General features: G+C 39.3%; 1 protein-coding gene and 1 pseudogene across 7 annotated transcripts in view; one reads left to right on the top strand and one right to left on the bottom strand.

Moving 5' to 3' along the window:
• The window catches only part of SCN8A (sodium voltage-gated channel alpha subunit 8), a 146034-nt gene that overhangs the window by 91116 nt on the left and 42521 nt on the right, over positions 1–12397 (bottom strand). For all 6 annotated transcript variants that reach the window (XM_025403196.1, XM_025403197.1, XM_025403195.1 and 3 more), the window contains exons 9-10: positions 11145–11351; positions 10053–10346 (exon numbers count right to left, since the gene is read on the bottom strand). In XM_025403196.1, the coding sequence (XP_025258981.1) occupies positions 10053–10346; positions 11145–11351 (501 nt within the window). The remainder of the gene's footprint in view (positions 1–10052; positions 10347–11144; positions 11352–12397) is intronic.
• On the top strand, positions 2465–5026 carry LOC112635210 (annotated as a pseudogene). Its single transcript, XR_003121875.1, has 2 exons — positions 2465–2804; positions 3479–5026. The product of XR_003121875.1 is annotated as a heterogeneous nuclear ribonucleoprotein A3-like (transcript).

Raw genomic sequence — 12397 nt, 5'->3', positions numbered from 1 at the left:
CTACTTTTTACAACAGTTCATTATACACATGTTCTATCTCTCATTTTTAACCAACTACAAACTCCTTAAGGGCATATTGACTGATTCATCCTTATATCTCCTAGAGTGCTTTGTACACAGTAACTACAATGTTTAACTTAATTAACATGCATTTAGATTAGGTACTGCAGCTTAACCACCCATTTTAGGGTTGTTCCACACCTGCACTGGGTCACTGCTTCACTTCTCACAGCAAGCTAAACTACACTGATTTCATAATTCTGCCTTAGGTCAATGCTGGGTGCTGATACTATCTGGTACATTAGGTCTTCACATTAGGAAAGAGGTTTTGTGTATTTTACAATAAAATTTAATTTTATATAATTTTTTTTTTTTTTTGGAGACAGAGACTCGCTCTGTCACCCAGGCTGAAGTGCAGTGGTGCAATCTTGGCTCGCTGAAACCTCTGCCTCCCAGGTTCAAGCCTCCCAGGTTCTCATGCCTCAGCCTCAAGTAATCTGGCCTCAAGTGATCTGCCCACCTCAGCCTCCCAAAGTGCCAGGATTACAGGTGTGAGCCACTGTGCCTGGCCAAAATTTAATTTTATTTAACCAAATACCTATTATGGGCTAAGTGTTGTGGATACAGTGGTGAACAAGATATATGACATGGTCCCTGCCCTCTTGAAACTTGGAGGCCAGGAAGAAATATCATATACTACATGAGATCTAATACGTCAGACTATTCTTAACCTTGAAGATAGTGATAAGGATGAGACAGTGATGAAGGTCATGACCAATTCGGTGAACCTATGAACACTTAAAAATCAGGATCCTAAGATCCATAATACAAAGAAAAACTGTTCTATTATTTTCTAATTCCTTGTTTCACTCTTTGCAAAAGAGCAGTTCTGCAATGAACAAATGTGAAAGGGGTAAACGTGACTTGCCCCATTTCTCCTTGTACCCAGGATCCAATCCTGATTTAGGGCATTCCCTAAGGAGCTACATCCTGAGGGCTGAAACCCCAATCCCTCCCCAGTCTCAATTTTCCCAGACTAGAGGTTTTCAGTGATGACTCAGGATCCATGGCTCTATTAAATCCTGGGATCCTGTGTAGTTTATGAGATGAGTAGGCCTTACTTCCTCTTTTCAAAATCTTCCTGTCAACCAACCAGGAGCTTTTAGTCCTCTTCAGGCAGTCACAGTTAAACTATAAATTCCAACTTAGGTTTAGATGTTTGCTTGGGAGAATGGCTCTGGGATGTTCTGGATTTGAGGGTGTAACTTTCGCATTCCACAGAAAAATTATCTCTAGGGATCATAGGGGATACTCGTAAATTGTCTGTCAAGATGAGGCTTACAATGACTGAGATGTCTAGAATGTGATGAAGGAGTGACTTTACATATTCTATTTCCATGCCATATTTCACTTTTCCTTTCTAGTATAACAGTGGTTCTTAAAGTGTGGTCTGGAGACCCCTGGAGGTCCCTGAGACCTTTTAAGGAAGGCTCCCGAGGTCAAAATTCTTTCCTAATAATACTGAGATGATATGTGCTTTTATCACTCATCTTCTCATAAGCACACAGTGATACTGGGAGCCTGACAGCTTCATAATATTTAAATCGTTTTCTGATGAGATTGGTGGTAATAATAAACATAGTTTTAAAATCTCATGTGTATTTGGAAGACTTGCATAAACTCAGGAAATGAAAATTTCTCAAATGATCAATGCATGATGCTAGAAATCATTCATGGGTTAAAGATCTATGACACAAAATGGAGCAAGGGATTTTACTATAACAGAGTACAAAGTTACTAATACAATTTCCATGTCACAACTAACTGTTTAAAAAATTGTCACTGTTAAGTTTTGGAACAGCATTAAGGAGGACCATTCACAATTATCTGAAAAGGTTATTAAAATATTCCTCCCTTTTCCAACTATATATCTGTATGAAACTTGATTTTCTTCAAATACTTTAACCAAAGAAAATCACATTGCAACAAACTGAATGCATGCATAAGCCAGTATGATATTTCAACTGTTTTCTATTATACCACAGATTAAAGAGATTTGCAGAAATGTAATACAAAAAAAAAGAACCTTTTTTTTGTTTTGGAAAACAGTTCATTTTTCTTAAAAATATATAATTTGTGTTAATCATGTAATGGGTTTATCATTACTATATTTTTAAAATTAGTAAATAAATATTTTTTAATTTTCTTAATTATAATTTCTAATATGAGAAATTAAAAGCACATTTTAAAAAGGTTTTTAGGTACATATGTACCTAAAATTTTTAAGAAGATAAAGGGGTCCTAAGACCAGAAAGTTTGAAAACTGCTGCAATAGAGCAATTAAAATACTTTGAAAAAATAGGCTCAACTTAATACTTATAAACTGCCCTGAGCCTTAAAAATATAGAGAAAGAGGTAGGAGATGGGTGAGCAGGAGATGTCTCAAGAAGAACTCAGGCTCAAAATGGAGGTAAAACCGCCGCCTGGTTGCCCCTAGCCCGACTCCGGCCATCGCCATCGCCGCAGGTGGCAAGAGGGCCATGATCCAAAGGAACCAGAGCGGTTGAGAGAACTGTTTATTGGTGGTCTGAACTTTGAAACTACAGATGATAGTTTAAGAGAACATTTTGAGAAATGGGGCATACTTACAGATTGTGTGGTAATGAGAGACCCCCAAACAAAACATTCCAGGGGCTTTGGTTTTGTGATTTATTCTTGTGTTGAAGAGGTGGATGCAGCAATGTGTGCTTGACCACACAAGGTTGATGGGCATGTAGTGGAACCAAAGAGCTGTTTCTGGAGAGGTTTTTTTGTTTTTTTTTTTAATGTGTTTTATTTTATTTTTTATTATACTTTAAGTTCGAGGGTACATGTGCACAACATGCAGGTTTGTTACATATGTACACATGTGCCATGTTAGTGTGCTGCACCCATTAACTCGTCATTTACATTAGGTACATCTCCTAATGCTATCCCTCCCTGCTCTCCCGTCCCCAGAGTAGGCCCCTGTGTGTGATGTTCCCTTTCCTGGGTCCAAGTGTTCTCATTGTTCACTTCCCACCTATGAGTGAGAACATGTGGTGTTTGGTTTTTTGTCCTTGTGATAGTTTGCTGAGAATGATGGTTTCCAGCTTCATCCATGTCCCAAAAAAGGACATGAACTCATCCTTTTTTATGGCTGCATAGTATTCCACGGTGTATACGTGCCACATTTTCTTAATCCAGTCTATCACTGATGGACATCTGGGTTGGTTCCGAGTCTTTGCTATTGTGAATAGTGCCGCAATAAACATACGTGTGCATGTGTCTTTATAGCAGCATGATTTATAATTCTTTGGGTATAGACCCAGTAATGGGATGGCTGGGTCAAATGGTATTTCTAGTTCTAGATCCTTGAGGAATTGCCACACTGTCTTCCACAATAGTTGAACTAGTTTACAGTCCCACCAACAGTGTAAAAGTGTTCCTATTTCTAGAGAGGATTATTTAAAGTCTGATGCCCATCTAACAGTGAAGAAAATTTTTGTTGGTGGTATTACAGAAGATACAGAAGAATATAATTTGAGAGACTACTTTGAAAAGTATGGCAAGATTGAAACCATAGAAATTATGGAAGACAGGCAGAGTGGAAAAAAGAGAGGATTTGCTTTTGTAATTTTTGATGATCATGATACAGTTGATAAAATTGTTGTTCAGAAATACCACACTATTAATGGGCATAACTGTGAAGTGAAAAAGGTCCTTTCTAAACAAGAGATGCAGTCTGCTGGATCACAGAGAGGTCGTGGAGGTGGATCTGGCAATTTTATGGGTCACGGAGTAAACTTTGGAGGTGGTGAAGGTAATTTTGGCGGTGGTGGAAACTTTGGTGGAAGAGGAGGCTATGGTGGTGGAGGTGGTGGCAGCAGAGGTAGTTATGGAGGAGGTGATGGTGGATATAATGGATTTGGAAGTGACAGTGGCAACTATGGAGGTGGTCCTGGTTATAGTAGTAGAGGGGGCTATGGTGGTGGTAGACCAGGATATGGAAACCAAGGTGGTGAATATGGTAGCGGTGGTGGAGGTTATGATGGTTACAATGAAGGAGGAAATTTTGGCAGTCGTAACCATGGTGGCGGTGGGAACTATAATGATTTTGAAAATTATAGTGGACAACAGCAATCAAATTATGGACCCATGAAAGGGGGAAGTTTTGGTGGAAGAAGCTCGGGCAGTCCCTGTGATAGTGGTTATGGATCTGGTGGTGGAAGGGGTGGATATGGTAGCAGAAGGTTCTAAAAACAGCAGAAAAGGGCTACAGTTCTTAGTAGGAGAGACAGTGAGGGGTTGTCAGGAAAGCTGCAGGTTACTTTGAGACAGTCGTCCCAAATGCATTAGAGGAACTGTAAAAATCTGCCACAGAAGGAAGGATGATCCTGGGTCAGAAAAGTTACTGCAGCTTAAACAGGAAACCCTTCTTGTTCAGGACTGTCATAGCTCACAGTTTGCACAAAGTGCAGCTATTGATTAATGCCATGTAGTGTCAATTAGAGGTACATTCCTGAGGTCTTTCATCTGTTGTAGCTTTTTCTTTTTCTTTTTCTTTTCATTACATCAGGTATATTGCCCTGTAAATTGTTGTAGTGGTACCAGGAATAAAAAAATAAGGAATTTTTAACTTTTCAATATTGTGTAGTTCAGTTTTTTTACATTTTAGTACAGAAACTTAAACAAAATGCAGTTTTGAAGGTGTTTCCTTGTGACTTAACAAGTAAAGATCATTGTTAATTACTATTTTGTATGAATTTTGCTAAAGTTAACTGTAAAGAAACACCTGCTGACTTGCAGTTTAAGGGGAATCTTATTCGTCCAATTTCCAAACCGTGATATGAATGGGTACTGACATGCGGAGAGAATAAATAATTTGTGTGTTTGCAATGTGTGTTTTAGATAAATAGGATTGAGTATTTAAATTAGCATTTGTGAATTTAATAGCATTACGATTACCTTCAAATGAAAAGAATCTCAAAATTTCAAAAAAAAAAAAAAAAAAGAAGAACTCAGAAGCTATGGAAATAAAAGAAACTGACACATAACTGAACTATGTGGTGAGAAAACTGAAGCCACACTCACTATTAAGCTAACAGAAGAAATGATCATGCACGTGTGTAGGAGTAAAGAAGGGGTGGTTAGGAGCACAGGCGCTGGAGTTGGATGAACCTGAGTTCAAATCTTGGCTTGAACACTTACTAGTTATATAACCTTCTATAACTAGTTATAGTTATAAGTTAATCTTTCTAGGCCTCGATTTCTTCAGTCACTCTTCCAGAGAAACTTCAGGAAAGTCCTGGGACAAAGAATACTACTATCCCTTGGAGCATCTAAGCTAGTCTTGGCAGTCAGCCTTGGCCTCTGGGAATTTACTATTTTTTTGAATGGAGAAATTAGACCAAGTGAATATTTTCATGCAAAGCAGGACATCTCAAAAGCCTGGTTTTATTTTTTGCTGTAAGGAGCAATCAGTGCACCTTTGTACTAAAGCCTATAGAATAATCAGAGACCATTCAATAGGAAAGTGTTAACAGCACTAAGGTATTCATAGCTCAGTGAGTCTCTGAAGACAAGGGTAAAATGACAACAAAGCTACTATCATTCTTTCCCCAAAAGAGGCTGAACTAGAAGAAAGGAGAGGTGAAGGTGAGATAGAGATGGCTTCAGGCTATAAAGAAGTCTCAGAAAGGGTTAAATCAAATTTCTGAAAGTCTTGCATTCATTTGTCTAACAGTATCTAGCCATGTGCTAAGAAGCAGACCTTGACTTTAACACTTTATTTAAGAGAGAAGAGGATATGAACATAAATAAATATGTACACAGAGTATATGTAGAGTACTTTCTATATGTAGAGTAAAAAGCAACAAATAAAGAGGTATATATAAAACATAACAGAAAGATAAAATGAATATTTCCAACTAGAAAACAGGAGAGACAGGGAAGGTTTCTTGAAAGGAAGATATCAAGAATAACTATGATGTGGAAATTCAAAGACAGAAAAATAGGGCATTTAATTTTGATTGTTTTGTTTGTTTTTGTTTTTCTGGAGACAGGGTCTTGTTCTGTTGCCCAAGCTGGAGTGTAGTGGTAAGATCACAGCTCACTGCAGCTTCAACCTCCTGTGCTCAAGCGATCTTCCCGCCTCAGACTCCTGAGTAGCTGGGGCTATAGGCATGTGCCACCACGCCCGGCCAATATTTTAATTTTTGGTAGAGACAGGGGTCTCTCTATGTTGCCCAGGGTGGTCTTGAACTCTTGGTCTCAAACGATTCTTTCACCTTGGCCTCCCAAAGTGCTGGGATTACAGGTGTGAGCCACTGTGCTGGCCAACAGGACATTTTAGAGAGGGTGTTTCTTGAGCAAACCACAGAGGGTAGAAAACAAACATCATATATGAGAAATATCTAGTAGCTCATTCTGGTTTAGGTATAGGGTGCCTGATAGGGCACAGAGACTGGAGAATGAACACATAGGTTGTGTCCGTACTAAGGGGATGGGGAAATGCTATGAATTCCAGGCTAAGGAGTTGGGACTTAATTAGTAAATAGAATGAATCTAATTAGGGGAATTCCCTCTCCCATTCTTCTTAAAAACTATTCTAAACTGTCAGTATTTTCTTTAAACCTCCAAACACAACCTCTCATTCCCTTCGATAAGATGTTTAATTCCTACATTATCAAAAAACTAATTCATTTTTTGCAGAGACAGAGGTCTCACTATGTTGCCCAGGCTGGTCTCAAACTCCTCGATTTTTAATTCCCGACATTATCGAAAAAATAAACTGTCAGGGGTTATCTTCCTCAACTTCCTACTCCTTTTCTACACATTTATCCACCTCATCCTTCCCTGTTTTCTTAAGGTTTCAGGGAATCAGGGTCCTTTTCTGTTAAAAACCACACCTATTTCGGTATCTTCCAAGATTGTGCTCTACTTCTATCTATTCTGTTTCATTTTCTAACGCATCTCCCTTTTCTGTTTGTTTGTTTGTTTGTTTTTCTTCCACAGATTATAAACATGCTTATTTCCACCCACACTCTTTAAAGAAGCAGGGATGAGAAGTCTATACTCATTGTCTCCACTCCCCACTCAACATGGCATCCTTCCTTAATCTGGACTAAAACATGTCTTTAAAGTCCTCAATGACTTTATATTGCCAAATCCAATGGACACTTTCAGTTCTGACCTCACTAAGCATCTCCATTAAATTTCAATCCATTGATCACTGCCCTGCCTTCTCCAACATCGCTACTGTCCTGACTTCACTGAACTCTTGGCCTTCTCAGTTTCTCTAACACTGTTTATCTGTTTTCTTTCCTGAATTCCATCTCCTATGCCGGTGAACAGCAATGGTCATGTCTTTGGCTCACTGTTCTTCCAACTGACACATTCTCTTTGAGTAATCTCCGCAAGTCTCACGGTTTCAATCACCACCTCTCAGCTCAGAACCTCTTGCCTGAGCTATCATTTGCCTATCCTTGTCTAAAAAGATCTCTACTTGGTTATCCAACAAATAATTCAAACTTTGGATATCTAAACTGGAATATGCTTCCCTTCTAAATCTAGATCGTCCTTTTTTTCTTATTGCTCCCTCACCAACACACACATACACTACCTAATTCCTGTCTATCCTTTAAGCTTCAGTTCAGAAATTTACCTTTCCCAGAAACTTTACTGAATCTCCATGTTGGGATAGATCTGTGCTTTTCTAACACCCCCAGCGTATCTCAATTATGGAATAATACATGCTACTACATATTTTTTTAGTGTATTTGGCTGTCTTACTGTACTGTAAGCTCTCTAGGGTAGAGATGATGTTTTAATCACCTTTTAAGCCCTAGGACCTAGCACAATCCTTGATATGTAGTAGGTACTCCATAAATGCCTACTACATGAATGATGAGAAGTGCATTTTAGGACGTGATCTGTTGACAGTATATAAAATACAAAGGAGAAGGAGAAAGACTAGAGAAAACAAAACTGCAGTGGACAAACGCAGTAGAACAAAATAATGCAATCGTAAAGCCAAAACTAAGATAAGGCTAAGGAATGAAAAGAAAGGGATGGACATGAGGGATTTTGCTCATCCCCTGAAATGAGTAAGACTGGCAAAAGACTGAACTGGAAAGTAGGAGATGCAAGTGGAAAATGAATCATCTCTGGGAAAAAAGAAAAGACACCGGATATACTGCCATAAACAGTAACTATAATCTATTCTATACCTACCAACTTTCCAGCATTTCTTTAAAATGGGAAATTAAATGGCCTAAGAATTGGATTTTGGTAGTGTTCTCTGAAATCCAAAAATACCTATCTATGTGATGACATCTATAGTAATAGAATGCTCAACAATTACCCTAAGTCTTCTCTTCTCTTTTTTGCTTAGTTTCCTTATTTATCAAAGTTGGGAAAAACTGGAGGCTTTCAATCTACCATAGGCTAACTTATCAGTGTGATACTATATATCCAGAATAATTAATCAGTAGAACTTGCCACGCTCAAATAAGATGTCCTGTTTCATGACTCCTATTATTATTGTCCCCTATAATTAAATGCAATTCTTAAACAGAGATGTTTGAGCTAAATTCTGATGCTTAGAGGAGAAACGCTCTCCCTGATGTTTTAGAACATGAAGATTGCTGGTGTGACATATACTTTACTGCCAAGCAAGTCTGCCAAAGGTGATCACATAGTCTAGGGTTGGCTTCTACATCAGAGAAGGGAGGGCAGGTTTAGAATGAAGAATGTTCCAAATGTGCTGGTAACACTTCCTCCCAGAGGAGAACAATATGGAGCTTAGTGAGGTAGAAACGAGGATGCAGGGATGGGCCTGGAAAATATAGGGCCAAAGGGGAAAATAAAAATCAAGTGGGATTAGAAAAACCAGATTTTTTTTAGGTTTATTGAACCAATGTAAAGAGTTTACCTGTTGTGGGAATGCACGTTAGTACAACCAGTTTGGAGAAGAGTATGGAGGCTCCTCAAAAAACTAAAAATAGAATTATAATCCAGTTGTGATAGTTAATACTGAGTGTCAACTTGATTGCATTGAAGGATGCAAAATATTGATCTGTGTCCGTGAGGTGTGTTGCCAAAGGAGATTAACAGTCGAGTCAGTGGGCTGGGAAAGGCAGACCCACCCTTAATGTGGTGGGCACCATCTAATTGGTTGCCAGTGAAAATAAAGCGGGCAGAAAAACATAAAAAGGTGAGACTGGCCTAGCCTCCCAGCTTACATCTTTCCTCCATGCTGGATGCTTCCTGCCCTTGAACGTCCGACTCCAAGCTCTTCAGTTTTGGGACTCAGAGTGGCTCTCCTTGCTCCTCAAGTTTGCAGACAGCCTACTGTGGGACCTTGTGATTGTGTAAGTTAATACTTAATAAACTCCCCTTTATATATATATATACATGTATATATATACACACACACACTAATAAGATATATAAATATATCCTGTTTGTTCTATCTTTCTAGAGAACCCAGACTAATACACCAGCAATTTCATTATGGGGTATATAACCAAAAGAAAGTCAGTCAATATATTAAAGAGATATTTGCTCTCCCATGTTTATTGTAGTACTATTTACAATAGACAAAATATGAAATCAACCTAAGTGCCCATCAACAGATAAATGGATAAAGAAAATGTGGTATATTTACATTATGGAATACTATTCAGCCATAAAAAGAATGAAATCCTATCATTTGCAGCAACATAGATGGAACCAGAGGTTATGATGTTCAGTGAAATAAGCCAAGCACAGAAAGACAAATATAGCATGTTCTCACTCATATGTGGGAGCTAAAAAAGTGGATCTCTTGAAGGTAGAGAGTAGACTGGTGATTACTAGAGGCCAGGAAGAGGAGGGGATAGAGGGGAGGAAAGAGGAAAACGAAGAATATAATTGTACTTAACACTGAACTGTACACTTAAAATGGTAAAGATGGTATAATACATATATACACAGTTTACCTTAATAAAAAATACATTTTTGGAAAAGGTATAGGAAAAAGAAGAGTTTACCTGATTCATGATGGAAAATTTCCTCCCTATTCTGTTGTCTGGCAACCGAAAGGCCTTCCTTCTCATGCCATCTTCTGACTCTGACTTAAACACCTTCTCAGGATCCCCTTTCTCCTCTCCTTCAGAGAGTTCCTTTTGCTTCCTTTTCTTTCTCCTGTTACGTCTTTCCTTTGCACTCTTTGAGCTGAGTTTAGAGATTTCAGAAGAGCTCCGAGGGGAGCCCCCTCCTTCTTCACCTTCTTCCTCTATGGCATCTTCTGAGACAGTTCCTGCTGAAGTAGCCATCGCAGCAGCCTAGGAAAGAAGCCACAGCAGGGAAGCCAGATCAGAGCAATTAGCTGGAGCTACCCAAGGCCAACCAGTTAGTACAGAACACTTCCCTACCTAGGGGAAAGGAGGAAAAAAGGAGGTGGGAAACCTAGACTGTTAGAGGGTTTCTGTGTATTCCGGCACACAGTCCTAAGTGAACAGAGCAGAACCCAGTGGTGAGAACTTTGGGAGTTATTCTCTTGAGCATTTCAGACAAGGACTTGGCTGCTGCCTTGGTACCAGAGGATCCCTTCTGAGCAAGTCTGGAAATGAATGCTAAGTAACATTATATATTATGGGTCTTAAAAATGTATAAATACATGTATATTTAGATAAGGATTAGAAAGTTAAGTGTTAAGGTGATGAGATCACAAATGTCTTTCAAGTTTTACTTTAATATTTTGCCTGTATCTTCTTCTAAATTAGAAATAATACTTTTTATGACCACAGGAATCTTAACATTTTTCCCAAGAAAAAGAATATGCTTATGTGAAACACTATATAAACCACCCTGGTCACTTTTTTCTTCCCAGTCATCATGGCAGTTGCACATTGAACAGTTGAGAAATTCAACAAAAGATGATATGAACAAACAATTTGGCCGTTAAGACAAACTGAGTAATTGGATCAACCATCTGCAGTTGTTACTTGGGTTATTTTCATCAGACCAATGACCTCTATTTGAAAATATGCCTAGAAAAGATTAACTGCAGTGAAAATCAGATGGGGCCTTAGTCACCATGATCTGGCAGGAAGGTCTGTTGCAAAGAATTAATCACCAACCTGTGCCTCTTCCTGTTGCTTCTTAAGTTGCTCCAACATTGCTTTAAATTCAGCCTCTTTTTGTTCTGCCTCTTCCAGTGTTGCCTGATTCTGTTCTTCATAAGCCATGGCCACCACAGCCAAGATCAAGTTCACCAGATAGAAAGAACCCACAAAGATGACCAAGACGAAGAAGATCATGTATGTTTTCCCCGCTGCTCGTAAGGTCTGCAAAGACAAAGGCCATTTTCTGAGTCACTTGTACCAAATGAACCAGGCTGAAAACAGCTAATGGGCCGAGTTCCTCTGTAAGGGCACTATTTGCATTTTGAACAGGACTGTGTTTCCTTGTGCAGTACTCCTTCCTATTGTGGGCACTCAGTATTCTCAATGGTTGAATGGTTTCACTTATCCTCAACTCACATTAAATGGCAGTAGTTATCTCCCAATCATTGTGAGAAAAAAATCCTCTCTCATTTTTCTAAATATTCCCTATATACTCCTTTCATTAAAAAAAAAAAAAAGTTTGATTTTGGGCTAAGACAAGTATAAAGAAAAGAATATAAGACTGCAGCTTATTTATCTACTGGTCCTCAAATAGCATTAACAGACATATTGTGTCTCTGAAATCAGGTCCAAGTTGCAAGAAATCCCATCTTTTTTTTTTTTTTTTTTGAGATGGAGTGTCACACTATCACCTGGGCTGGAGTGAAATGGTGCAATCTTGGCTCACTACAACCTCTGCCTCCCGGGTTCAAGCGATTCTCCTGCCTCAGCCTCCCGAGTAGCTGGGATTACAGGTGCCCACCACCATGCCCAGCTAATTTTTTGTATTTTTAGTAGAGATGGGGTTTCACTATGTTGGCCAGGCTGGTCTTGAACTCCTGACCTCGTGATCCACCTGCCTCGGCCTCCCAAAGTGCTGGGATTACAGGTGTGAGCTACCGCACCCAGCCCCATCTTTTTTTTTTTTTTTTTTTTAGACGGAGTCTTGCTCTGTCACGCAGGCTGGAGTGCAGTGGCATGATCTCGGCTCACTGCAACCTCTACCTCCCAGGTTCAAGCAATTCTCCCATCTCAGCCTCCCGAGTAGCTGGGATTACAGGCATGCGCCACCATACCCGGCTAATTTTTGTGTTTTTAGTAGAGGTGCGGTTTCACCATGTTTGCCAGGTTGGTCTCGAACTCCTGGCCTCAAGTGATCCACCCGCCTTGGCCTCCCAAAGTGCTGGGATTACAGGCATGAGCCACTGCGTCTGGCCAGGAAATCCCCA

Source organism: Theropithecus gelada, chromosome 11 (assembly GCF_003255815.1).
Source record: "Theropithecus gelada isolate Dixy chromosome 11, Tgel_1.0, whole genome shotgun sequence".
In the NCBI taxonomy this organism is placed as follows: domain Eukaryota; kingdom Metazoa; phylum Chordata; class Mammalia; order Primates; family Cercopithecidae; genus Theropithecus; species Theropithecus gelada.
This window is presented reverse-complemented; position numbering and strand designations above follow the sequence as displayed.